At 59.0% G+C, this 26,641-nt stretch overlaps 1 protein-coding gene across 3 annotated transcripts in view; it reads right to left on the reverse strand.

Moving 5' to 3' along the window:
• The window catches only part of TSNARE1 (t-SNARE domain containing 1), a 122,424-nt gene that overhangs the window by 49,806 nt on the left and 45,977 nt on the right, over positions 1-26,641 (reverse strand). For 2 of the 3 annotated variants that reach the window (XM_058565019.1, XM_058565018.1), the window contains exons 3-4: positions 6,423-6,500; positions 5,457-5,526 (exon numbers count right to left, since the gene is read on the reverse strand). In XM_058565019.1, coding sequence (XP_058421002.1) covers positions 5,457-5,526; positions 6,423-6,500 — 148 coding nt within the window. Of the gene's footprint in view, positions 1-5,456; positions 5,527-6,422; positions 6,501-21,247; positions 21,743-23,029; positions 23,180-26,641 lie in introns of all 3 variants that reach the window. The other variant, XM_058565021.1, reaches the window with a different exon arrangement.

Genomic DNA, 26,641 nt, shown 5'->3' on the forward strand with positions numbered 1-26,641 from the left:
GGCAGTTCTGAGAAGTCTGGGTCAGCTCTCAGGTCCACACGGATCTCAGGTCAGCCCAGGGGATCAGAGTCAATTCCCCCGGGGTGACTCCCAGCAGCGACAACAGAGGCGGGGCTTGAGTGTGCGCTCCCCCCTCCTGGGCTCAAGAAAACCCCCAGAAGCTCTGTGTGCAACCATGGCAGGACAGGCACGAGACGTTCCCGTGGTCAGGACCCTGCGGCCTGACTGAGGGCCTGCCAGGGCCCGCACCGCATGGGACTGTCAGCATGAGTCAGAGAGCTGCCGGCCCAGCCGCCAGCGCAGGATTAGCCTGATCCCCGCACCACCCCCCCATGCCCTGGGCGGGCACCAATGCTAACACGCAAATCCGCTGTGAGGGAAAGAGAGCACGCGGCTCAGGGGAGCAGGTCCAGGAGCAGGGGTATTTCCAGTGGGGGGACGGAGAAGTGGCCTCTGAAGCAGGTGGGAAAGTGAGGGGCAGGAGGCTGGCATGCGCCCCCATGCACCGGGGGCAGGGCTGCCCACCCATTTCTGCTTCCTGCCCCTCGAGGGGCACTGGTCCTAGCTTAGGGAACCCAGTCACTGCAGCCTCCAGTGTCCCATCACCACTCTCCAGGAGCCCGCCACACCCCAGGCACTGTGCCAGGCCCTCCCTGTGCCTGAGTAAGGCCAGAGCCCACAGTCCCAACAGGAGCTTGAGAATCAGGGAGGGGAGAACTTGTCCGTGGCCACCCTGGGTGAGGCAACATTCAAACCTGCCACCGCCTCCAAAGCCACTGCTACTGGCAGTGGGCCTGCCACTGGCCCTGCAAGGACCCTCCCCTGCCCCAGGCTGCCCTTCTCTGCCTAGGAGTGCCTGGCCCCTGGCTGGCCCTGCCATGGGCTACCCTCTTATCCTGAGCTCTGCAACATCATCACCTCCTCCCTGAAGCCCTCCAGGCTTAGCCTCAGAGCGTGTCCTCCTCTGGTGCTCCTCCCACCTGCCCGGCGGCTTCTGTTCAGCCTCCTGTACTGGCTCAGCCCTACACAGACACCCACCTGAAACTCTGGCCCTGGCTCCAGCAGCAGATAAGGCTGGAGAGGGGAGGCCCCCAACCACACCTCGGGCCCTCCCTGCTCTCCAGGGAGGTGCCACCAAAGGCGTAGTGTGCTTGCCCCACAAAACTCCCTCTGGGCCCCAAACCTGTGCCAGGACCCAGGACCACACAGGGCCGGAAAGGGCTCGTGCCTGTCGGCAGCAAACTGCTGACAGCTGATGGGCAGCGAGGCTGAGACATCGCGAGATGGGAAAAGGCAGAATGGAGAGGGAGAAAGGGAGGGCCTCGCAGGGCTGCGGTGGGGCGAGGGCCATGCTGAGGACATGCGTGTGGGAGGGAGGGAGGAGGCAGGAGACGACACCGGAGGACATGCGTGTGGGAGTGCAGGACGCGGGACATGACGCCGGGTCAGAACTCCAGTGAGCCCGCCCCCCTGCTTGGGTATTTGCCCTTTGGGGCACCAGGAAGCACCCCTCTCAGCTCTGATGCTGCTATTTCCATGGCAAAGGAGATCCCCACTGGAAGAAAAGGCAGCAGGAGGGGTCCCTACCAGTGCAGGAACACGCCGGAAGCAGGGTGCACCGAGGCCTGGGCCAGTGCAGACCTCAGCCTGGACGGAAACTGCAGCCCGCTCCCTGCGAGCCTTGGGCGCCTCCCTGCCTCCCTCCCTCCATGCCTCCAGCTCCCATGGGGGTCTAACCATGCCTCGGGACTCAAGCGTGTTGTGAGAGGCGGACAGCGAGGTCCAGGACCCCAGCCTTGCACGTGAGCCCCACAGCTGTTCGGAAGAGCTGGAACCAGGAAGGAGCTCAACCAGGAAGGAGCCACCCTGCGTGCCACGAGCGCAGGTTAACTAGAGCCCGCGTGGGTTTGGCCGCGGTCCCGGCCCAGCCCCAGGCCTGGACCCGTCATCACTGACATGCTCTGGGCCTTGGGTCCCTAGGGACCCAGAGCTGGGGCTGCCCGGTGGCCTGGCTCCAACACTGAGGAGACAAGGCCCTGCCCACTGGCAGACGTCCCCTGGGACTCCTGGAATGACCGTCCATTCATGCAGCGGCTGGAGCAGCGCCCTGGGCCACACCCCCACGAGCCGGGCAAGCACCCTCTCGCCACCACCAAGCCTTACCCCACAGAGAGAGAGATCAGCACCCCAGCCAAGCTGGGAGCCAGTGCAGGCCAGGCAGGTCCCTTCCCGGCAGCTGACAGAAATGACAAACCCACACCTGTCTCACGCAAGATGAGAAAAACAGGCTGGGCCCTGTGAGGTTTCCGTGCAGCTAAATTTATTCAATTGGCAAGTCTGTCCTCTCTCCTGAGATCAGAGCCCGCCTACTTCTGGAGTACTGAAATGTCTTTTTTTTTTTATAAAATAACGGCAATAATAGATGGTGGTGTGCTATTTTTTTTATGTTCTTACTTGGCAAAATGAAAAGCTGGTGAATGTCAGTGCAGAAAAAATAGAGAGTTGGCAACCCTATGTCGGTCTCAAGTCATTTCAGAATGCAACAGTCCATGATGTGCACAAACTCCACCACGGAATGGGGTCACGGAAGGCTGGTTAGGAGCCGCCCTGCAGGGAGGGACAAGAGGGTTCAGGAAGGGGGTCCCCAGAGGGGTGAGGGGGCTTGGGGGGTAGGGCAGGAAGGCACTAAAGCAAGAGTTTCCGGACCTGTAAGTTGAGGCTGACAGGGTAGGGGCAGTGGCTTCAGGGACACTCAGTCACTGCAGGCCAGGCCCTGTGTCCAGGAAGGTCTGGGAGCCAGCACTCCTCTCCAGACCCACGCTGGTGATGTCATCCTTCAGCAGCTGGGCAAGGCAGCCCAGAAATCACGCGAGGGCCAGGGCCCTAAAAATGCCAGCCGCTTGACCCACGGACACACCGCTCCAAGGACCTAACCCGAAACAGGCAGCAACACAGAGAGTAACCGCGACACCATCCCGGGAACTCGGTTCACAACACCGAAACACGGGAAGAGCCAGAAGGGCCAGCCCGAGTCTCAGCTCAGTGACCACGCAGACACAGCAGGGTCCCTGCACCTCGGAGGAGCGTGTCTCTAGAGCGTAAAGAGGACAGGTGCACCCCACGATGCTAAGTGTAAAAAGCGGATCCAGAATGTTATTCACTTAAATCCAATTCTACAAAACGTGTATGGATTTGAGAAGAGGCTGGCAAGAAATACCAAAATGTTAACAGTGCTTCCTCAGATACCCTGTATGTCCAAATTTCCTATGATGAGCATATGTTACTTTCACCATCAGAAAACAATACATCTTATTTTTTAAAAGAAATAAAAAAGAATAATTAAAAACAAAATGGCACAAAATCTGCAAAGGACCCTCTGTTGCCTTGAGCTCTGGACCCCAGACTTGGCAGAGGTAGTCCCAGCTAGCCTGGGTGGATGGACAGATGGATGGATGGATGGGTGGATGGGTGGATGGGTGGATGGGTGGATGGGTGGATAGGTGGATGGGTAGGTGGATAGATGGGTGGATAGATGGGTGGATGGACAGATGGGTCGATGGACAGATGGGTGGATAGATAGATAGGTAGATGGATGAGTGGATGGGTAGATAGGCAGGTGGATGGATGGATGGATGGATGGGTAAGTTTTGTCCTGTCAATTCAGAAAGGTGTAGCCTTGGCCACACTCTAACCTCTCTCAGAGCCTCAGTGTCTGCATCTGTAAAACAGGAACAATATGACCTGCCCTCCTCCTCTCCAAGTCATTGGCAGGATGCAAGGAGTTGAGGGCAGGGTGAGCCCTGCACAAGGAAGCCCTATTCTGTGGTGAGGCACAATGCTGCCGCAATTGGTAACTCCAAAGCATCAATAATCATAAGGGCAGAAAATGCTTAACCCACAGTTGACTGGCCCAGACCTCAGAGGTGCAGCCAGACACCTGGCACAGGTCCCCAAACCATAAGGCTCTCTGCTGGGGTGACCGGCCAGGTACCTGCACAAACACAGGGCATGTAAGGCAGGCCACTGATGGCCGAGTACTTACTGGGATCCGATACCAGACAAGGTGCAGGCCTGGCATCAGCAAGCAGTGGTCCCCTGCGGGTTTCTGCCCTGTGGGACTGGCCATCAGATGCTTGTTTGCCAAAGAACAACTTAACGGCTTTCTTCTGGGGGCCACCAACTTCTCAGTTTGCCCAGAGCAAAGGTGGGGGGAGGGCGAAGCTGAGGACGTGCAGTAGGGCCCTCCCTGCTCTGCCTTGCGAGGCCTCCACCTACCCAGGAACACTGGTGGTCCGCACAGTGGGGCACGGTGGGTGACAATGGGAGGAGACAGGACGGTTCTCGAGCCCAAGCACGGGGCTCCGTGTGACTCCACGTGGGGCACAGGGCACGGCTCTGCCCAAGCTCCTAGGCCTCCTCCGGGCTGGTCAGGCTTAGTATGGGGGTTCACCTGGGAGAGGAGCCCCAAGCTCTCCAACAGACATGGATGCCGAGAAGAGACATGCAGTCTTCGGCCACAGCCCGTGCCTCTCACAGCTCGTTAGGTCCACCACCCCACACCATCCCCTTTCGCAGGCAAGATGGCTCAGGCTCAAAGAGGTGACATGACGCAGTCAGGACCCCCTGATAAGGAGGTGGTAAAGGGAACAGGGGCTCCGACACAGTTCTCGGGCTCCCCCTCAGTGCTGCCCAACCTGCACCATGCTGGGATTGCTGCCAGGAGACCTCGGGGCTCATCGGGGCCCCTGAGGAGGGCCTCATAGCCTGTGGAAGCCCAGGGTGGCCTGAACACAGAGCTGCCCCTGCCCCGGGCCGGCCGAGCCCCTGCAGCAATCACCTTTCTCTCCCCAGGGACCCAGGGCTCCAGCCTGCGGACAGCACAGCACCTGGGGAGCCCTTCTATTGGAGCCGAACCTCCTGCCAGACCAGCGGCCTCTCTTGGTCCAAGCCAGGGCAGGCCCCTGGGTGACCCTAAAGGAAAGCCCAGTGGAACCCTGGCAGGGACGGGATCAAAACCACAAATCCCAGCTCCCACCCAGCCTGAGTCCACCACCTGCAAACGGCTGTGCAGAGGGCACATCTGTGTCACGTGTCTGCAGGTGTGCTCAGCGTGCGGCCCCATCAGTGAGCTCTGGTGCATGGCAGACATGTCTGGAGAGAGTCAGTGGGGCAAAAAGTGTGCAAGCGGATGCGTGCCCTGCCATCTGAAGACACGCCTGCATGCAGGTGTGCCTGTCTACGTGGGCGTCACAGGACACCTGGACTTCCAAGAGGGGGCGTATGTGCACCCGTGTGCCCCTGTGGGTGATGCCAGGCGTAAGCTCAGCCTCAGGCTCTGAGCAAGAGCCGGGCTGGCCCTCAGATGTGTGGGATCCAGGCGGCTGTCAGGCTGTGTGTGGACAGTGCAGAGCACACCCATGCACGCCCATGTACACCACACACAGGCACACACTCACAGGCTGTCCCGCAGCTCCTGCGTATCACTCGGCGTCCCCAGGGACCGGAGGCTCTGCTCCAAGGAGGTCACTGCCAAGAGAAGGGGACAGGCGTAAGGAGCAGAAGGGCCTCCTCCAGCAACCCCTAAACCGCAGGTGACCCCCAGACCCCAGGGATGTCCTCTGCCCCCAGCAGAGGCAGTGCAGGGGCCCAAGGACATGGGTGCCGGGGCCTGGGAGACCATCCAAGTGACCATGCTCCTGTCAGAGCCAGGACACCAGGGCCGGGCAGTGCCCAGGCCCTCACTCAGTCCATCATACCCCCAGCAGAGCCCCCAGAGCAGGACCCCTCTCCCCAGCTGCCCTGGAACAGGCTCTCAGGCCCACGTGGGGCTCAAGGGCTCTTGGGAGCCGCCTCCCACGGGCCTCGCCCTGGGTCTGGGAGGGGGACTTCTCTCCTCCCCTCTCCTGCTCGGCACTCTCTTACAGACCTGAGAGAGCTCAGGGTTCAGGGGCAAAGTGCCCCTGCCCAGCCAACATGTCCCCAGGACTCAGGTGCTAACGGCCTGGCCTCGTGGGGTGTGGCTCTCATCCTCTGACCCTCAGCTGTGACCTACGAGTCGGCCAGCCCTGCCCGTCTGAAGGAGGCCCTGACATGCTCCTTCCCCATGGGGACTCGTCCGGGTCACACGGGCGTGCGACGGTGAGGGAGGAGCGGAGCTGCAACACTGCAGGGAGCAGCCTCTAGTCAGAGGATGGCAGGCCTGGCCCACCCCGTCCCGAGACCGACGCACTCTGCTTTCGCCAACCTGGCCTGCCCTCCCATCCCGAGACACCTGGGCCCGGACTGCAGGGCAGCCTAGTGGGGGAAGGCCACAGGCACGGCCACCACCCCCAGTGTCCCCTCAACCTCCCGTGGTGCTCTCGGTGGCCCAGCTCAGTCAGGTCGGGGTGGGACGGGGGGACCAGCCCTGGGCGCAGACTCACCGTTGGAGTTGATTCGGAAGACGCTGGCGGACGTCTCCTGGAACAGCTCCTGGAGATCACCAGGATCCAGCTGGGTGGCTGCAAGAAAACAGGAGGGGAGGACACATGGTCACCGTGCTGCCCGCAGGAGCCCGGCACCACCGACCGTGCAGAGCAGTTCTGGAAGCTGAGAGGCGGTGGTCACCCTTCCTAGCTCGCGCGTGCTCACAAGCCGAGGGAGAGAGAGGAAAGCAGAGGACGGCTCCTTAGAAAGGCCGAGCAGCGGGTGCTGTCTGCCCCAGCAACGCCACCGCTGGGCACACGTGAGAGAGACGAGTGCCCAGGTCCACATGACAGCCTGCACACGCGTGTGCACAGCAGCTCTGTTCCTGAGTCACAGAGTGGAGACAGCCCCATGTCCATCACCTGACGACAGGTGTGGTCCATCCTGACAAGGTCACATCACTCAGCCACAAAAAGGAACGAGCGCTGACACACACCACAACACAACCAGACCTCGAAACTGCCTGCCTGTGAAAGAGGCCAGACACAAAGGCCCCACGGCATCTGATTCCACTTACGGGAAACGTCCACATCCACAGAGGCAAATGCACCAGGAGGGAAAGCAGAGTCGTGGTTGCTAGGGGCCGAGAAGGGGGAACAGGGGTGAGTGCTAATAAATGTGGGGTTTCTTTTTGAGGTGATGGAATATTCTAGAGTTAGATACTCATGATGGTTGCACAACACTGTGAATATACTAAAAACCACTGAATTGTACACTTCAGGATGGTTAAAATGGTGAATTTTATGTTGTGTGAATTTTATCTCAATTAAAAAAAAAATACCAAACATTGTGTGGACGCCACCAAGTCCTGGTAAGGATGGCAACGCTCCCAGGCTGGTGGGGCAAGGACAAGACAGCACAGTCACTACAGAAAGGTCTGCCGCCCCTTAAAGACTGGACAGTGCCACTCTGGGCATTTACGCAGAGAGACACAAATACGGCCACAAGAAGCTTGTGTAAGACATGAAGAGCGGCTTCCTCCTCAAGACCTGGAAAGGGCGCCGCCGTCCACGGGCAGAACCACGGCACAGGCCTGCCCACAGCAGAGCCGCAGAGAGGAAGGACACACGGCGTGGGCGGACCTCACACGCATCGTGCCAAGGGAAGGTGGCCGGACACCAGAGCACAGACCTAGAACCCGACTGACAGGAAGTTCCAGAACAGATAACAGTAACCTCTGGTGCCCCTGGGGCTGGAAAGCACCCTCGTGGCCCATTGAGGCTGAGCCTCCAACACAAGACGAGTCGGTTAGACCTGTGCTGGGGACCAGCTGGAGCAGCAGGCAGGGCGGCAGCAGAGTGGGGGGGGCACCCCACGCCATCCATGGACACCCCCCACGAACAGGTGCCCTTGGATCCCAGAGGTCTGGCTCCCAACCCCAGCCTGCCATCCACTCCTCGGGATCTGGGGCCTGCCTCCTGGGCTCTCGGAACCTCGCTGTTCCCACCTGCAGGATGGGGATAACGCCCCCGCCGAGGGTTGATGTGAGATTTTCTTCAGGGCAGACACGGAGCAGGGGCTCAGGCAACGCCAGCTCCCGGGCCTCCTTCCTCATCTGCGGCATGAAGAGGAACTATCTGGCTCCAACAACCCTTCCTGTCCTTAGTGTCTGCACAGCCAACTCCAGGAGCCACTCACACTGCGGTAAAGAGAGCTTCTGCAGAAACGCGGGAGCGTCTCCCCCCAGCTCAGCACCCCTTCTCAAAGCCGTCCTCCTCTGGACATCTCTTCTGCCCCATCCACTCGCTCACCCCCGTGGCCAGCCCACCTCTAACCCACACCAAGTCCCGCCCTCGGGGCCACTGGCCTGTGTGACGGGGCCGGACTGCCCCGCTGATGGAACCACTGACCCTGTGTGCCGTGTCTTTCCAGACAACACTGGCTGACTGGCTTTCAGACGCTCTGTCTCCGATCTCGGGATAAAGCAGCTGAGCTCAGAGAGGCTGAGTGGCCCAGGGCCCCAGTGAGGATGGGGCAGAGGGGGTGCTGGAACGGCAGCCTGGGAAAGGTGAAGAGCTCCACCCCTCAGGGCAGCTGATCTGGCTCTCAGGAAAAACACCATGGAGGCACAGCAGCAGTGCCCCGGGGCAGCAGGCTGGAGGAGCAATGAGGAGGCCTCCACAAGGAGCAGAGCCTGGGGTTGGCCCAGCTGTGGCCCAGGGGGCACACAGGCTCTGGGGCTCGCCAGCCTCTGCTGCAGCTGCAGGAGTCACTGCAGAGCCTCCTGGGGGCGAGGAGGCCGCGAGGCCTGCAGGAGCTCATAGGAGGCCCCCTACTGGCCTGGAGTGCAGGGGCAGGGCACTGGGCAGAAGCCGGAGGGCTGGGTAAAACTGCCCCGAGGAGCAGCATCCAGGGCTGGTCTTGTCCCCAGCCAGCAGGCAAATGCAAAGGCTCCAATGCAGAGCCCCCTGCAAGCAGCCTGCGGAGGCCCCCGCCTCGGGCTGGAAGCAGTGGGTGTGCAGCTGGCTATTCATGACGGGCGTTGTGGGGTTTGGTAAACACCTAGAGCCACCGTGGGCAGGCGTGAACACCAGGGCTGGGGCGGGGGGGGGGGGGGGCGGGGGCTGTCAGCTGGCTGCCTTGGGAATTAATGTGGACCCACAGGGAGGGGAGGGAGGAAATGTGCAAATATTCTGGAGGAAGACAAGGCAGGTCCGGCCCAGGAGCAAGCACAGCTGCAGGACGGCCTCCTGCCTCCACGGGAATCCGGGGAGGCGCGATGGGAGGCCTCTCACCTCAGCCAGAGGGAACGCCACAGGGGATGCCAGTGGAGGCCGTCGGGGACCTCGACCTGTGTCCCCTAGACCCAGTCTCTTCTTTGCCCTGGGCACCTGGCCACGCAGCTGCAGAGGACACTTCCCTGCCTCCCTTGCAGCCAAGAGCAACCACGTGACTAAGTTCTCACCCCTGGCATCTGAGAAGCGAGTGCGCCAACCCCCCTCATGTTTTAAAAGGACACTGCAGGGGCCGGCCCGGTGGCGCAAGCGGTTAAGTGCGCGCGCTCCGCTGCGGCGGCCCGGGGTTCGCTGGTTCGGATCCCGGGCGCGCACCGAAGTACTGCTTGGTAAGCCATGCTGTGGCGGCGTCCCATATAAAGTGGAGGAAGATAGGCACCGATGTTAGCCCAGGGCCATCTTCCTCAGCAAAAAAAGAGGAGGATTGGCGGATGTTAGCTCAGGGCTGATCTCCTCACAAAAAAAAAATAAATAAATAAATAAATAAATAAAAAGACACTGCAGGCCGTGACTGCCTCTCACTCCCCTCCCAGGCTGGGATGCGATGGGTGCGACTCCACTGCAACCACGCAGATGAAGACAACACCCCAGGGGCGCAGAGCCACAGGTGGAAGGAGCCTGGGCCCCCCGATGGCCCTGGGCAGTGGAGCTGCCTCGCGGCCTGGACCGCTGGACGGCGGCACGAGGGAGACGAATGCTCCATCTTATTTGGGGCCTCTGCTCTAGCAGCCCACCCTCTTCTTTACCTACTACACAAACACAGCCCATTCAGTAAGGGCTGGAAACCTAACAGACACAGGCCGTGAGTCTAGTGGAAGGCCCAAGCCAACCCTGACATGCACTGGTCATCCTGCCTCCTCCGCTCCAGGATCGCATCACCAACGGTGGCCGCCGTGTGACCGGGCAGGTGGGCAGTGGGAGATTGACTGCAGCTATAGTAATCGAGCCTCTGCATTTGGCACAGGTGACAAACGACAAGGCCTGAATCTGGGTGGTGGCAAGGGTACAGAGAAGGAAATCAGAGGTCTCGGGGAAGAGCTGACAGGACTGCGGATGGGAGAACCTAAGGGGCGAGGAATGGGAGGACAGACAGCTGGTGCCCGTCAGCCAGGCGTCTGGTCAGTGCAACTAGGACGGACGGGGATGGTTCACAACAGGGGGAGCAGACAAGAAGCAGGCGTCGGGGAGAGAGAAAGGGGTCACTCTGGTCAAGGGGCGAGGGAGGTGCCTCTGTGTCAGTGGAGTGAAGATTCTAGTGCCAGCTGTGGAGCACGTGGGTGATTCTCAGCACAGAGGTACGCGCTGGAAACAGGAATTGCGGGGCCAACGGCATACAGAAATTAATCCAGAAAAATAAGCCAAGTTCTCATGCAATACTGCCCCTGGGAGCACTTCAGCTCTGTCATGAGGGAAACGGGCCAGGCTCTCCCCCGGGACACAGCTAACCCCTGGAGGAACGATGGGAAACAACGTTCTAATCAGGGACGACAGTGGGGTCAGTATTCCAGTCCTGAGAGAAGAGCCCTAACCCCCAGCTCTCTCCTGTGAGCAACAGCAGCCTGCGGAGCTGGGAGGAGGCTCCAGAGCAGAGACCAGCGTCTCTGGTCAGGAGACGGACGCCGGGCCCACAACACGGCAGTTGCCCTGGGGGCAGGGGACCGAGGAGGGACAGCATGCATCACATGTGCGTGCACACAGGCGGAGAGACGGCATGTATCACACATGTGTGTGCACAGTGGAGAGACAGCAGGTACCACACGTGTGTGTGCACAGGCGGAGACAGCATGTATTACATGTGCGTGTGCACAGGCTCCCGGAGAGACAGCATGTATCACACGTGCGTGCGCACAGGCGGAGAGACAGCATGTATCACACATGCGTGTGCACAGGCGGAGAGACAGCACGTATCACACGTGTGTGTGCACGGGGGAGAGACAGCAGGTACCACACATGCACGTGCACAGGCGGAGAGACAGCATGTATCACACATGCGTGCGCACAGGCGGAGAGACAGCAGGTATCACACGTGCGTGCGCACAGGCGGAGACCCCGCTGGCTGAGAGAAGGACGGCCTCTGAAGAAAGGGCGGCAGCCAGGAAGCGGCACGCTGACCACGCTCCTCACTCACTCACGCAGGGTGGGGATGGACGGAGCTCGCACGAGGGGAACGGACAGGACCTCACTGAGCTCCCAGGGCGTCTAACGGGGACTGCGAGGGTCACGCCTGAGGGCGGGGCTGGGTTAGCGTCAGGGTGAGGGGGACTCTGGAGGGCCCTAAAAGATTTTTACAACAATCTCGATGAGATCCAGGCGCCCCACAGGTAACCTGACTGCCTGTGGAACAGAGGCCAGGTCTCCTCAAGGGAAAACAACCGAACCCACGCAAAAAACTCACAGACAAAACCCACTGGACACGGAGCAGCAGGGCAACGCGGGCCCTCACCACGAGGGAAACGAGACCCAGACATGACGGAGACGGCGGAGGGAGCAGGAAGCACATCTGCAGTTATGAAGGCTCCCAGACGCACAGGAGCACGCCTCCCACATGGGGAGAGACGGAGGACGCGGGCAAGACCCCGCGGGACTTGAGAAGATACAGGGACAACGCCTGACGTCAGGCTGGGCGCCAGCGATCAGCCACAGCTCAGACCCTGCAGAGTAGAGGATCGTGATCCTGAGGACCAACGACGAAGCCACACAAAAGGGAACTTAGAGGGGAGAAGACTGGACAAAGTGACAGGGCCGCAGTGACCGGGGCAGCATCCAGCCGCTGGCACAGGTGGGGAGAGCCACGCAGGGGCAAACACACAGGAAGAAGGCCAGGAAACGGGGACCAAGAGCACCCACAGTTTACACTAGTGTAAACCGAGAGTTCCAAGAATTTCAGCAAGTCCCAAGCAAAATAAATACTAAAAATAAAAAGCCCAAGGCACATTACAGGCAAAATTGCAGAAAACCTGTGCTAAAGCAGAGACTTTAAAAGAGGCCAGAGAAAATCACACAGTGCCACACTGAGAAGAAAACAGAAGAGGACTTTCTCCTCCATCAGACACCGTGGGGCCAAAGGACAACAGAACGACATCCTTACAGCGCTGAAGGAAAGGAAAAACCTTCAACCAGAATTCCATACCCAGTGGAAATATATTTCAGAAATAGAGGCAAAATAAAGATTTAATTTAGACAAAAGGAAGCTGAGAGAATCTATTCCAGCCAGATGTGCGCTGCAGGAAATAGTAAGAGAAGTCTGTCGGGTGGAAAGAAACAATAAAGGAGAGGTGGACGTCCACAAGCTGCCGCGGGGCAACCGGGGCTCAGTATGAAGGCAGATGAAAAGACACTCGGGCTCATTTTCAATTTGCTGAGGAGATGACTGATTATTGACGCAGGATCAATACTGTGCTGTTAGCAGTACCGTGCTGTTCCTAAGGTGCACGGGAGCAAACGTGGAAGCAGCAGCATCCGTCGAGCATGGAGGGGAACAGATGCCAAGTGCTGGAAGGTTTGTGCTCCCTGTGCAACTGAAGGAAGGCCGTGAAAAGCAAAAGATAAACATGATAAACTCAAAAGCAACCACTAGAAAACGAAGCAACAGGCCTGGCTCATAAGCCGATGTGCAGGTCAACGGAATACTCAACAACACTCTTACTCCAAAAGAGAAAGGAAGACAGAAAGAACAACAAAAAGAAAACAAAAGGGAACCACAGAAAGCAAGTACCAAGAGGGGAGATGTAAACCTCAACAGACCAGTACTCACACAAAGATGAATGACCTCAACCTGAGTCAACGCAGTCCACTTGTGGCCCGTGGCTCCACACTGCAGAGTGTGGATTCCAGCACCTCTCCATCACCGGGCACTGCTGTGACTGTTCCAACCCACGGCAGAGGTGTTCAGATGGGATCAAAGCAAACTCCGCCACAACTGAACACAAGAAACCCACTTTACATATAAGTCAGATGTAGCTTATAACTCAAAGGATGGGAAATTATATCATGTAAACAGTAATCCTAAGAAAGCTGGAGTAGCTACACTGTAATCGGATACAGCAGAATTCAGAACAACAGGGATAAAAAGGACATTTTTACAACGACAGAGGGGTCAACTGCTGAAGAAAACAAAACAATCCTAAATATACACGTACCTCATTTCACAGCTTGAAAACATATGAAGCAGTAACTGATAGACTGGAAAAGAGAAACAGACAAATCCACAGTTACAGTCAAGAGTTGTCAACACCCTTCTCTCGGTAGTTAATAGAACCAGCAGACAGAAAATCAGCGAGGGTACGAAGACTTTAACAACACTATTGATCAACTGGACCTGAACGACAGTCACAGCCTCTCCACCCAACAACAGCTGAACACGCATTCTCGTCAAGTGCACAGGGAACGTGCACTGGGATACGCCATATTCCAGACCAGAAAGCACGGCTCGATATATTTGTAACAGCCGAAAGCACACAAATATGTTCTCTGATCCCAACAGAATTGAATAGAAATCAATAAAAGGAAGATATCTGGAAACACAGAGAATTATTTGAAAATTAAATAACACATTCTAAACAACTATCAGTAAAGAAGAAATCACAAAGGAATTGCAAAATAGTTTTAACTGAATAAAACGAAAACACAAGTAAAGCAATGCACAGAGGAAGATTTATAGCAATAAACACTTATATTAGGAAAGAAGAAAGGTCTCAAGTCAATGATCGAACAAAAGCAAATTAACCCCAAAGTAGGCAGAAGGAAGGAAATAAGAAAGATGAGCAGAAATCAATTACATCAACACTGGATAAATAGAGAAAATTAATGAAATCAAAATCTGGTTCTTTGAAACAATGAATAAAATTGACAGACGTCCAGCCAGACTAATTGAGAACAAAACGGAGAAGACACAAATGAGCAGTATCAGAAATGACAGGAGATCTCACTACCCATCCCACAGGCGTCCATGTAACAGCCGAGGAATATTATGAACAACTTCACGCCAGTAAATCTGACAACTAACACGGCGATGTGGGTAAGCTCCTTGGAAAACACAGAACAATCAAGCTCATTTGAGAAGAACAGAGAGCATGGATAGCACATAACATGAAAGGAACAGTAGTTTCAAGTCTCCCCACCACAAAACGCGGTCTCAGATGGCTTCTTTGATGAAATCTGACAAACATTTAAGGGAAGAATAATACCAATTCTGCACCAACTCTTTCAGGAAACAGAGGAGGAGGAAATCATCCCCAACTCATTCCAAGACTTACTTCATAGTCATTGTCATCAAGACACTGTGGGGCTACACAGGCAGGGACACAGACCAACAGGGACAGATGGAATTCCCCCATGCACACTGTCACCTGGTTTCAGACACAAGTGCCGAGGTCACTCAACGGGGAAGGAGAGTCTTTCCAGCCACTGGTGCTGGACAGCTGGATATACACTGACACTCAGCCCAAAGTAACCAAACTCAAAATTAACTCAACATTTAATAATAGACTCAAATGTAAGAGCTAAAACTATTTAAAAAAAAACTTTGAGACCTTACAGCAGACAAAGACTTTTCAGGTGGGATACAAAAAGCAAAAGCCACAGAAGAAAACACCAATAACATCAAAACGTACAACTTCTGACCTTCAAAAAAGACAGTTAAGAAAACAGAAGACAAACCGGCGCCTGAGAGAAAGGTTTACGGTAGAGATGTCTGACAAGCCCTGGTACCCAGAATCCAGAGTGAGCTCACGCCACGTGGTAAGGCCGAGGGCCCAGCATCCGGTGGCTGACAGATGTGGACAGACACTGCACCCGAGACGAGGTACAGATGCCAGTGAGCACATGACAGGACTCAGCATCCGGGAAGAGCGAGCTGAAACAGCAGGAGATCCCACCGCACACCACCCACAGAAGGGCTACAGTCAGACAACTGCCAACAGCAAAAGCTGGCGAGGACGCAGAGCAAGCGTGCTCTCCCTCGCTGCCGCGGGAAGTGAAGACGGAACCACCACTTTGGGAAACAGTTTGGCAGTTTTTTAAAAGTTAAACTGACACTCTGCATATGAACAGCAATTCCACTCTTAGGTATTTATCCACACCCCCCCAGAGAGTGACAACGTTCGTCCACACAGATTTTACAGATGTTCACAGCACCTTTACTCAGCCAAAAGCTTGCAACAACAAAACCACCCCCCACGGGAGCACGAGACACAAACCATGGCACATCCACTCCTGAGCAGTAGAAGGATGAGGTGCTGACACTCGCAACAGATACAGACAGTCCCCAAACATATCGGGACGAGGAAGGACGTCGGACCCGAGAGAGCACAGGCCACAGGATCCCACCTCTGTGGAACTCTCCAAGGAACCCAGCCCACAGTGGCAGACAGCAGATTAGCGGTGGGGCTCAAGCGGGGTGAGGGGGGTGCCCAGGGAAGCGTCTGCGGTCCTGGGGATGAACGCTCCTCACCTCGCTGTGGGGTCAGGCGGTGTGTGTCCAAGCACATCTCACTGACCGGGACCTGAAGTGGACGCACTGAACTGCACCCAAATTACACTCGGATAAAGCCCTGTCCTCGTCAAACAAGGGTGAAGTCACAGCTCACACCTCTGCTCAGCCCCCCGCCCTCCCGCCCACCTCCCGGCGGGGGAAGCCCCCCTGGGGGGCTCTCTCCGCCTCACCCCCACTGGCCAGGGTGTCTCTCTCAGGGGAACAACGGGTCCATCCCCCTTTCCCTCTGCACAGCTACGTGTTCCAGAAACGTCTGCTGAGCAAAGCAACATCCCCTGAAGGAGTCCAGATGGGGGCGCCCCTTGTTCTCCAGGCGCCCTAGGACACCCCGGAAAGGAAGGAGGACATAGCTACTTCTTCCCCACCTCAACGGCTTCCCCGCACTCGGTAAAATACAATAAAACAGCGGAGGAGCTTCTCAGGGTTTCTCTCAGCATCCCCACGCGCCCTCCACATCTATTGTGAGCAGAGATAAGGAGACTTTCTAAAACCACCAGAGAAAGGGAACGTGCCTCCCCCTGGCTCAGGCCCCATCTCCCACATCTGCCGCAGGCGCCCGCCATTATCTGCCCACTGCAGGGAGAGAAGCGAACACGCAGTGGGCGACACGCTAAGTCACAGGGTCTGCGCCCCGTCTGCTCAGCAAGCTGCCCTTCCTTTCCCCAGGTCCCAGAGGCACCTGCAGCAACAGCAGGCCGGACGGCGGAAGGGGGACCCACGTGACTCTCTGTGGTCAGCACAGGGAGCCCCCAGCCTGCCCCGCACACACAGACCACTGGGGGCGCTGACCCGCAGCAGGCTCTGCCCCACCACAGCGCCACCTGAGGCTGGGCAGTTCCCCACATCCCGCTGAGGGCCCGACTAAAGGATGGGGTGCCTGGGGTCCCACGGCACCCCAGTTGCAGGACAAGCCAGGGGAAGAGGGGGCACCTCTCAGCTCCAGAGTCGGACAAGCTTGGGTGAAACCGAATGCCCCACTGGGCTGGGGCCGTGGCCTCCTCGCTGTCGAGTGGGGTGACAGCAGCGTCTCCTCACAGCCTGCTGGGGTCCGCCCAGCACAGGCTCAGGGCCCGGAGCAGGCCGTTCCCCAGACACTGCCAGCCTCCCATGCAAATGGGACACAGGGTGTGTGGGGGGTCCCACACGAGTGACCCCAGCGAGGGGCAGGTCCTGGGCAGGTCCTAGCACGCCCAGCGGCTCCGCTCTCATAGCCAGGCCTCTGCAGGGAAACCTGAGACTTCTCCTCACCTTTGAGACCAGCACAAGCAGCTGCAGGATTCTGTATAACCTGGCCAGTCACTGGTGTCCAGGCCCCCTCTCTACCCAGGAGGGTCCCTGGTCACGTCCAGCTGACGGACACATGGTGAACGGAGCTAACGGGGTAATACCCTGGGAGAGCATCCCCATTCTAAATCTCATACACCCGTCACTATAGCTTCAAGTACGGAGAGCCACAACCGGTGGACCCAGAAGGAGAAAAGAGATAAATCCCAAATCCTGGCACGTGGCCGTAAGAGGTTCACTGGGAGCACCCCCGGCCGGTGGCCAGGACCAGCCTGTGGTGCCTGGAACGAACACGCAGAACACAGGCACCCCCAGAGTGGACCTGACATTGAGACGCACGTCTGTCACAGCCGTTCAGTGAACCCCCTTAGGCATGTTCACCCAGGCGACACCAGGGTAAATGTCTGCCCCACCAAGGTGGGGGGTCACAGGACCCTGAGCCACATGTGGGCAAGGCAGAGGATGGAAGGAGGGAGCAGCTGGGGCACAGGCACCGGCACATCGGGGCCCTCAGCCTTCCAGAGCAGCAGGCAGCTCAGAGCGCCTAGAGGACCAGGCGAGAGGAGGCAGAGGAGGGGCCTGCAGGCCTGAAGCAGGGTCACTGGGCCTGTGCTGTGGGCACTGGGGGAGGAGTGGGGAAGGGCTGGAAATAGGGACAGCACCCCACTTCAGGAGGACAACCCTGCTGTACCGGGGATGGGAGACGGGTCGCCCAGGGGGAAGGTGGGAGCAGCCAGGAGCCTGCCGCCGGGGCAGGGAGGAAGATAGGCTCCTGCTCCGGCCAGGTGGGTACACAGGGCCACTTGAGGATGCCGAGGCCGCTTCATGCCCTTTAGTGGCTAATCGTGCTGTGATGGATTGGCGGTGTCTGCCACAGGCGAGGCGCAGGTGTGCAGGCACCGGCCAGGCGACCCCGTGCTCCCAGAGAAGCGGTCCTGCACTCTCCAGACGACAGCGTCGCACAGGCTCTAGGAGGGAAGGCTCTGCGCCCGGGCCCAAGCCTGGGCCCGGCCGCAGGGGGTCCAGCAGGGAGCAGGACGGGGGCTGAGGGGCCCGCGGCACTCCCACAAGGGCCGTGCTACCCACCTTCCACACGCGCTCAGGAACCGGGGAAGTGGGAGTCTGAGGCAGGTTGCATGGGCAGGGTGGGCAGGCAGCCTTCGCAGGCCTCGTGCAGAGGACATGTCTGGACGGAACCGCGAGGCCAGGCCGGGAGCCTCCGCCCGGGCTCCTGCCCCGCCCCTGCCGGGGCCCCAGGGAAACAAGCCCCCACAGGAGAGCCGCTGGACAGCGAAGAGCAGACGGGCAGAGGGCAGGGCTGTGAGGAGCGTGCGGCTCGCTCCCCTGCCCCGTGAGGTGGACTGACCTCAGCCGAACGCACTAGCGCCGACACGGGGACACGGCGTGGAGACCCACGCCGGGGCTGGAGGGCTGGCAGTGAACGGGCCACTCCAGAGCGGGGCCAAGTGACCACGCTCAGGGTCCAGCGTGCCCCAGGGAGGCAGATGGCTGTGTGGGAGGGGGCGGCTGCGAGGCTGGGCGCAGGGGCAGCACTCTGGTCTCGGAGGAGGGAGCAAGCGGGCCTCACTGTCCCTTGGGAAGAGCACGGGAGCGACCAGGGAGCAGAGGTCTGCCGGGCCCTGTGGGCATGGCACCTCCACAACCCCTGTGATCACAGCGGCCCAGGGGGTTCGCACACCCCACTTTACAGAGCAGGAGGCCCTTGGCCTCCGGGATTCCAGCGCTCCGAGACCCCTGCCAGCACACAGGCAAGGGTGCACCTTCCAGGACACCAGGTGCCACTAAGGACACCAGGTGACACTAAGGACACAGCGGGCAGCGGCGCCCAGACCACCACCTGTGACAACATCACCAAGCCGTGGGGCTGGCCTCGGAGAGAGGAGACAAAGCCTGCACCGGCTGCCAGTCAAACACATGCTGGCTTCTCCTTGTTTCTAAAGTTCTTTATGTGTCTTCTGGCCCAATTACAAAGTCACAGACTAGGTGAGGAATTAGAAACGCCCCCTCAGAACCTAACTCCAGCACCCAGCCCGCCCAGGACTGAGGAGGCATGGACCCGCCATCCCCCATACCTCCTCTCTCCCACCCGTCTCTACCTCTTGGTACTGAGGCTCAGCCGCTAATCACAGCTCCTGGATTACAGCCTGGACCTCGGTTCTCACCCGCCCCCATGGCTCTACTGCTCTCGGGCACAGGCCCCCGTGCCCCCACACCCCCATGCACACCTGCGGCGTCTACACATGCTAACAGTCCAGACGCATATCTCCTGGGAAGGCGGGGGCAGAGGGATTCTCACTGGTGACCAGTAAAAACTAGTCCTGGTGGGCGTGGATGAACTCAAGGAAGGGACAGTAGTGGATGGGCTGAGAGGAGTGGAGGGAACCCAGCAAGGACCCCTGCAGAGCAGCCGGGGACGAGCACCCTGACCCTTGGTGCCTGAGCCCTCCCCCCAACTCTTGCCCTCTGACCCCAAGCCAAATAGCATGCTCTTGGGGCCCAGGTCAGCACAGGGACTAGAGGCCTGGGACACAGGGCTGGACAAGAAGCAGAGAGAGGAGCATCACCCCACGCCCGCCGTCTCCCAGCACTGTCCCCACCAACATGGCTGCCACGCCGTCAACACCGCGTCCACTCGGCCATCACTCGCCCAGCAAGCCTGTGCCCAGCCCTCCTGTGGCGCCAGGCACAGCCACCACACACTCCTCATCAGCCGCCAATTCTGATGGTGCCTGTGAGGAGGCAGGAGGCTTCTCCACGGGAACGCCAGGGGTCAAGGAGCCCAGGGCCCCAGGACAGCAGCCCTGTGCATCGCCCAGGCCCGGTGTGACCACTGCCTCACAACGCTGCCTGACCCCCAGGGGCGCCTGTCCTCACCCAGCAAAGCACAAAAGGAGAGGCTTTGGGCTGAAGATGGGCGTCCAGGCCCCAGCAGGAGAGGCAGCAGGTGCTCCCCACGGCTGCGGGAAAGGAACCCCCTGACTGCTGAGAGGTTTTGCCGGGCCCAGCACAGCCTCGTCCTTCTGCACCCTCAGCTCGGCGCGAAAGCACACCCGGGCCAGCGTCTGGCGGGCAGCAGTGGCCGCCTGCTGCAGCCCCGTGCTCTAGGCCAGGCCCAGGTGACGCCACTTGTTTGGGCAGCTCCCACAGGAGGATGGAGCCCTGATGCCCAGGCAGCAGGAATCCAGCGGGGGACCACGACGCGCTCATCCCCTCACAGTCACAATGGCCTCACATGGCAGTGCCGCAGCCCTGTGTGGCCCCGGACTGTGCATGTCCACGCAGTGTACTGTCCCAGCCCCTCTGGGACCCACCACACCCTTAGCTCCCAGATATCAGGCCCACACTGACCTCCACCAAGCTTCCCGACCCACCATGCCTGACCGGAGCCTTCCTGGAGAAGTCAGACCCTGCAGCGCAACGCTCCCCTGGAAGATGGCCCTAGGAAGGACTCTGCCCCTTCCTGGAGGACTCAGACCCCACAGAGCCACAACCCCCTGGAAGACGGCCCCACGAAGGACTCTGCCTGAGCCCTGGGATACCCCGAGATAACCCGGGCACCTTGACTCTCCATCCCCATCTGCCCCTCCTGACGCTGCAGGGGCAGCCCGGCCTGTACGGAGGCCTCTTCTGGATGTAACCCAGCAACAGCCACACGTTCCCAACAGCTCTGACGCCCAGGCCACAAAACCAGCTCAGAAAGTCAGCAGAGCATTTTATTTAATGGACAGGATAGGACAGACAGGACAGGACAGAACAGAAAAATGTTGGAGCATATGGGATGACGTAAGGTAAGCACCGTTTGAAAAACCCATATTTCAGCTGTGTGTTAACACGCGGGGCAGCAACAGAAAACATATCTCTTACTGCAGGTCATGGTCCAACAGCAGGAACCTGATGACCTTGAGGAGAGAGCTGCGTCTTGTCCGCGCAGCCCCGCTCTCCGCTCTGCGACGGGGTGAAGGTGAGCGCTGATGCAAAAGCTAAGGGGGCAGTCTAGTCCACCAGAAGCGCTTCTGGATTTAGAACGCCCCGTGCATGAACGGACGGGTGGGTGAGGGCCTGGTGCAGGAGCGGAGGATAAAGGAGCAGGAACAATACAGATGATCCGCGGAGGCGGGGGGGGGGGGGGGGGGGGGGCGGGAGAAGTGGGGGGAGATCCCTACGGAGGAGGAGCAGCCTGCGGGCCGTGGGCAGGCCCAGGGGGTCTCTGCCTCCCTGCTGGCGGGGCTGAGCTGGGCAAGGCACTCACCTCTGGGCGGCTCCAGGCCGAAGCCCTTGCAGGGCAGGGCCTGGCAGGAGAAGGTCCTGGCCACCGCCTGCTCCACGGGCGTGAGGGCCAGGGCCTGGGGCTGGCCGGGGCCGGGGGCCGCCCCGCGGAGCTCGCCCAGCTTGCGCCGCACGACGGCGCGCAGGTCCCGCCACTTGTGCTTGAGGTCCACGACGTCACGGCGGCAGTAGCCCAGCGCGTTCACGGCCTGCAGGATGCGGCTCCACACGCGGCACCTGCGGGCAGGCTCGGCCCTCGGCAGCCCCGAGCCGAAGAGCAGCTGGTGGTGCCTGCTGACCCTGGACACCAGCACCTCCGTCTCCTGCGGGCAGAAGTTGGGCTTCCTCTTCTTAGCCCGGGCGGCGCTGGGCCCCGCCATCCGGCCACGGGCCCCGGCAGCCAAGTCCTTCCTCGGGCCGGCGGCAGGCGGCGAGGTGGGCTCTGGTGTCCCGCTGCCTTCAGTGGCGACCCCTGGCCCTGGAAAGGCACCAAAAGGGGGCGTTTAAGGCACCTGGGCCGGTGGGGACGGCGGCTGCAGCGGCAACTCCCAGGGCGCCTCCTCTTTGGCTTCTGCTTCAGGACACTGCTGCCTGCGCCTGGCCACCGCCCACTCCCCGCTGGGTGTCCAGAGGCCTGGGTCCAAGCCTAGCCAGGCCCCTGCCTGGCTGGGTGCCATCCAGCAAGGTGCTCCACTCCTGGACCACAGGGCCCCGTCTCCACAGGGCCCCGTCCCTGCCCGCCTCCTGCAGCCACCACGGCCCGAGGAGCAAGACAGGCCCTCTCCTGTCAGCAGGCAGAAGGCACTCGGGGCCAGGACCAGGGCTGCTCCCAGGACATCCCTCGCCAGAGGACAGCCCTCACCACTGACATGCCAGGACGCCCTGGTCAAAAATCCCTCAGGGCAGCTCCGACACTTCCCCTCCCACACAGCGAGCGGAGAGCAGGAGTGGGAAGGCAGGCAGGTGGCGGATGGGCTGGTCTGCAGCTTCCGCCCCCTGCCCCTCTGCGCCCCCGCAGCCCCTCACTTCTCAGTTCACAGGGGTTCTTGGGCTGGGCCGGCAAACAGAGCCAAGGTCTCCAGGCCTCTGCTCATCTGAGAGCTTTGTCCCCAGCTTGCCTGTGCCTGCCTAGGGGCAAGGGGACGACCTGTGAGGGCAAGGAGGCAGCTTCCCCATCAGACCACCGTTTCTCAGGGGCAGAGACAGAGCCCCCAACACTGAGAGGCCCCTGAGGGCAGAGCCATGTCTGAGCCTCCCGGAGGGCGAGCTCACAGAGCAGCACCTGCCTGTCTCCCTCCAGGTCCCCATCTCCCTCCCAGAAGGCCCACCTCTGCAGGCCCACCGCCCCTCTCCTCCTAAAGCACACTCTCATGACCCCGACGCTCCCTCACCAGCCCACTCTGCAAGAACGCAGGCTCTGGAGTGAAGGGGCCACTGCGCCGGCCCTGTCCCCCGAGCCCGAGCAGCCCCTCACTCTCGGTCCTGCGGGGCCAGGCCTCGTCCCTCGAGCCCACAGGGCCCTGACAGCCCTGGCCATCATGCAACATCCCTCCTGCCTCCGGTCCAGCCCTGCCACACTGTCCGCCGTCCTTGGGGAAGGGAAAGGCTAGCGGGGGTGAGGGTGCAGACGGGCCGGAATCCCTGCTGCAGCTCTGAGCTCCAGGCCTCCGCGACTGGCTCCCGCCCGCCGGCCCTCCCTCCTCAGCACTGGCATTTCTGTGGCCTTCCCTGTGACCCCCCAGACCCAGCATCCCAGTGGAAGTACCTCGCTTCCTGGCCCTTGGGCCTCTGGGTGTGCCCGTCAGCCCCAGATGGCCTTCCCCGTCCTTGCCCGCACAGGGGTCCTGCGGGCTGCTCTCTGGCGACAGACAGGGGAAATGGCGGATTCCATACTCAGTCCAACACTTAGTGCACTCTACAGACAGCAAGGGACAGTCATGGTTACGCCCAGCCTGCCCACAGAGCAGCTCAGGGTACTGCTGGCAGAGCAAGGTCCCCACGCACGACAGCAGGCACCCCAGGCCCTCCAAGCATCCATGCGAGAAGCTCCACTTGGACCCACCTCCTCCAGGAAGCCCTCCCTGACTGCCACACTCTCCAGAATACACCCTTTTGCTGAAAGCCAGCAGGGAGTTCAGAACTTTAGATGTTCCAGCTCTTTCTCTGAACCATAGTTATTCTGAAAAGTGATTCAAAACCGGGATGAAACTCCCTAGAGCGGGGCTCTCAGGTGTGGCCCACAGACCAGGCCAGGCCTTTGACAAGTGCTACCATCCACGACAATGACATGCGAAATAGAGAATAAGGCTTTGGGAAAGTTTATGGCAATCTGAAATCTCCCAACACCAAGCATGGGTCATTCTATCATATTTATAAAAATACGGCTCCACAGCACACTGGAAGCACAAATAATAAACACCTGCTCTTCCCGACACTTAGGCAGAGCTGAGGAGCGACCATGCCGCGGGCGCCTGCCCGGCCTCTCCCCATCTCCCTGGCTCCCCCAAAGGCCCCAGGTGTGGGGTCAGGCACCCCAGGGAGGACCCCAATTTTCTCTTTGATCATTTCAATTTATTCAAAAACAATTCCTGCACACGTTTCGCTGGAATGCGTCAATCCGAAGACGCACCTTTAAACATCCTAACATCCCTGAAGCCAAGACGTGCCTCCCAATCCACGGCACCTTGAGTCAGCGGAGGCCGGGTGCCAGGCTGAGGCCACATGAGCCAGAGCCGTGGGCCAACCTCGTGACCATCTTCTCTCCAGGGGTCTCTGAAGGAGAGGGCAGCGTCCAGGAAGCATGCTCCAGGAGGCGACAGCTGACATGACGCAGAAGCCCTTCTGACCACGTCGATGGCCACTAGGAGTTTTCCCCGGTGACACAGCCATCCCCAGGCCAGTCTCAGCACCGAGGTCCCAAAGCAGCAGCTCCTTCTCGGAACAGGCCTTGGTCTCGCATGTCCCCCAGAGAAGAGAGAGTGAGGGACACCTGCTCAGTTCCTGCCCTGCGTCCCTCTGGGGGGTACACTGCACCCAGCATGACAGGGACGGAAGGACCGCCCCAAAGGCTCCCACCCGGACCCCCCTTGGGGGTGAGAGAGGTCTCGAAAGGCCATCTCGTCCATCCTTCCGCCTCGGGGCAGCACCACCCCAAACCAACAGGCAGCCGATGGGCTCCCAGCACACAGACTCAGGAGAGAGCCTCCGATCCCCTCGCCCCCGAGCCTGCACACCTCCCGGAGGGGGGAGCACCGCTACTCCTGCTCCAGCGCCCGGCTCAGGGGAGGATGGGAAGCAAGGGCGGGGCAGCAGGCGAGCTTATTTGGGGGCAGAGGTTCCCAAGGAACAGAGAACTGCAGCCGAGAAGGCTTCAGAGTCAGAACAAGAGACTCTCCACAGTGTCTGGAGAGGAGACGCAGCCCTGAGCAGTCCCAGAGTGAGAGGCCCTGGCTGAGGCCGCAGCCCCACGTCCAGGCATCTTGTGGGTCTGAGGCTCTGACCGTGAGACTCCAGGATGGGCCCATCTCCCAAGAGGGCAGGGCCCCTCACTCCCCTCTTCCCAAAGGGCCTCCTCCCCAGGCGCCCGCGCCAGGCTCCCCTGCAGGCAGACACTCCCGAGGCCCACAAAGCCCAGCCCAGCATCTGCTGCCCGAATGACAGCGTGTGAGGAGGACGACTGGGGTCAGCAGCTGCTCAGGGCCCCCAGAGACCCTCCTCAGGGGGCAGGGAGACCACGGGCCCAGCTGGCAGCCCATGTTACCGCCCAATGACCTCGTCACGCTGGCATCCAGGCACCAGACGTCCAGGCCCTGCCCACCGCCCCTGGTTGCTCCACATGGTCCCCAGACACCATGGAGGACCCAGTCTGGTCTGCCCACCAGAATCTCATGAACCTTGAACTTGGGGTGGGGGGGACACAATTATTGTTTGTTTCTGATTATTAGACCACTACATATAATTACAGAAAAAAGTTTAAATGCAGACAATTGTAAGAAAACAATAAAGACCATCTGCAACCACAGCATCCAGGAGTAAATACTGTCAACACTGGGGGTGGGGGGTCTTGCAGAAGTAGAAGATCGTGGACATGGCTTTGCTTGGTTCATCTACCACACCTGTCGTCATGTCTGGACATGCACGGAGGTCGTCCCATGCTCTTTGACAGCCAGTCCTAAACACTGCCTCACACTGCATCAGAGACGGGAGCTCACTCCCCTGTCTCCCCAAGCTGGGCAGTGACGGCATTTCTGCATTCTCTCTCATAAACTGCCCTGCAGCGAACACCTCTGCCCACGTCTCTGATTATCTCCTAACAGTCCAAGAAGAGGCCTGGCTGGGCTGGGAGAGGGAAGCCAGGGGTCCGGAAGCTGGGAGGAGGGTGCCCAAGCCCTCTCCTCCTGCGGGAGACTGCTCTGCCGCAGCCTGGCAGTGGTGCTGCCTTGCTATTTTCACTTCCATCTCTCTGGGTACGAGTGAGGCTGAGAACTTCTCATACACAGTGAATCATCCATGTTTCCTATCTGTTCACAGATCTGGCCCATTTGTATGAAGACTTGTGGGTTTTCCTTCTATTTATGTGAGTTCTTTACATGTTAATAATCTTTCACTTGGCTTTTTGCTGCATCTGTGATGGATTTTACAATGAAGAGCCCACCGTAAGCTCTGCGTAATTACCTGCAGAGTCACATGGACCCCACAGTGCTTGGCGCACAGCAGGCACCGACTGACGGCAGCTGCTTCTGCACCACGGGGTCTCGCCTGGCCCCACCGTCCTGCCCGGGAGCCCACCCGGCTCCCCCTGCAGAGAGAAGGGTAAGGAACCAGAAGCACAGCCAGCGCCACAGAAGCAGCCCCGATCTCCACAACGGTCAACAACTGGGACAACACAGACCCTTTTCCGACAGAGAGGCAATTATATCAGAAATCATTTTAAAAGACAATTAGGAAAAAATGCACACGTTTGGAAATGATGAAATACAATTCTAACGTTCTGGGTCAAAGAAGAAATCATAAGGGAAATACAAAAATATTTACAACTAAATAAGAATTAAAAATACTATATATTTTTAAATGTGTGATATTCAACTAAAACAGTGATTATTTGGACACAATCTTAAATGCTTTTATTAAAAAAGAATAAAAACTGAATATGAATGAGTAAACAGCAACTTAGGAGTCAGAAAAATACAGCAGCATCAACTCAAAGAAAGAAGGAAGAAAATAATAAAACCGTGAGCAGAAATCAACCACATTTAAAACCAGCACACAAGAGGAGGGATCAGGCAAGTCAAAAGCCAGCTCTTTGGAGAGGCTCATGAAATTGCCAAGGCTCTGTCAATATTGATCGAAACAGGGAGGTACAAGCAATATTAGGAAT

This window comes from Diceros bicornis, chromosome 21 (genome assembly GCF_020826845.1).
Source record: "Diceros bicornis minor isolate mBicDic1 chromosome 21, mDicBic1.mat.cur, whole genome shotgun sequence".
Taxonomy (NCBI): domain Eukaryota; kingdom Metazoa; phylum Chordata; class Mammalia; order Perissodactyla; family Rhinocerotidae; genus Diceros; species Diceros bicornis.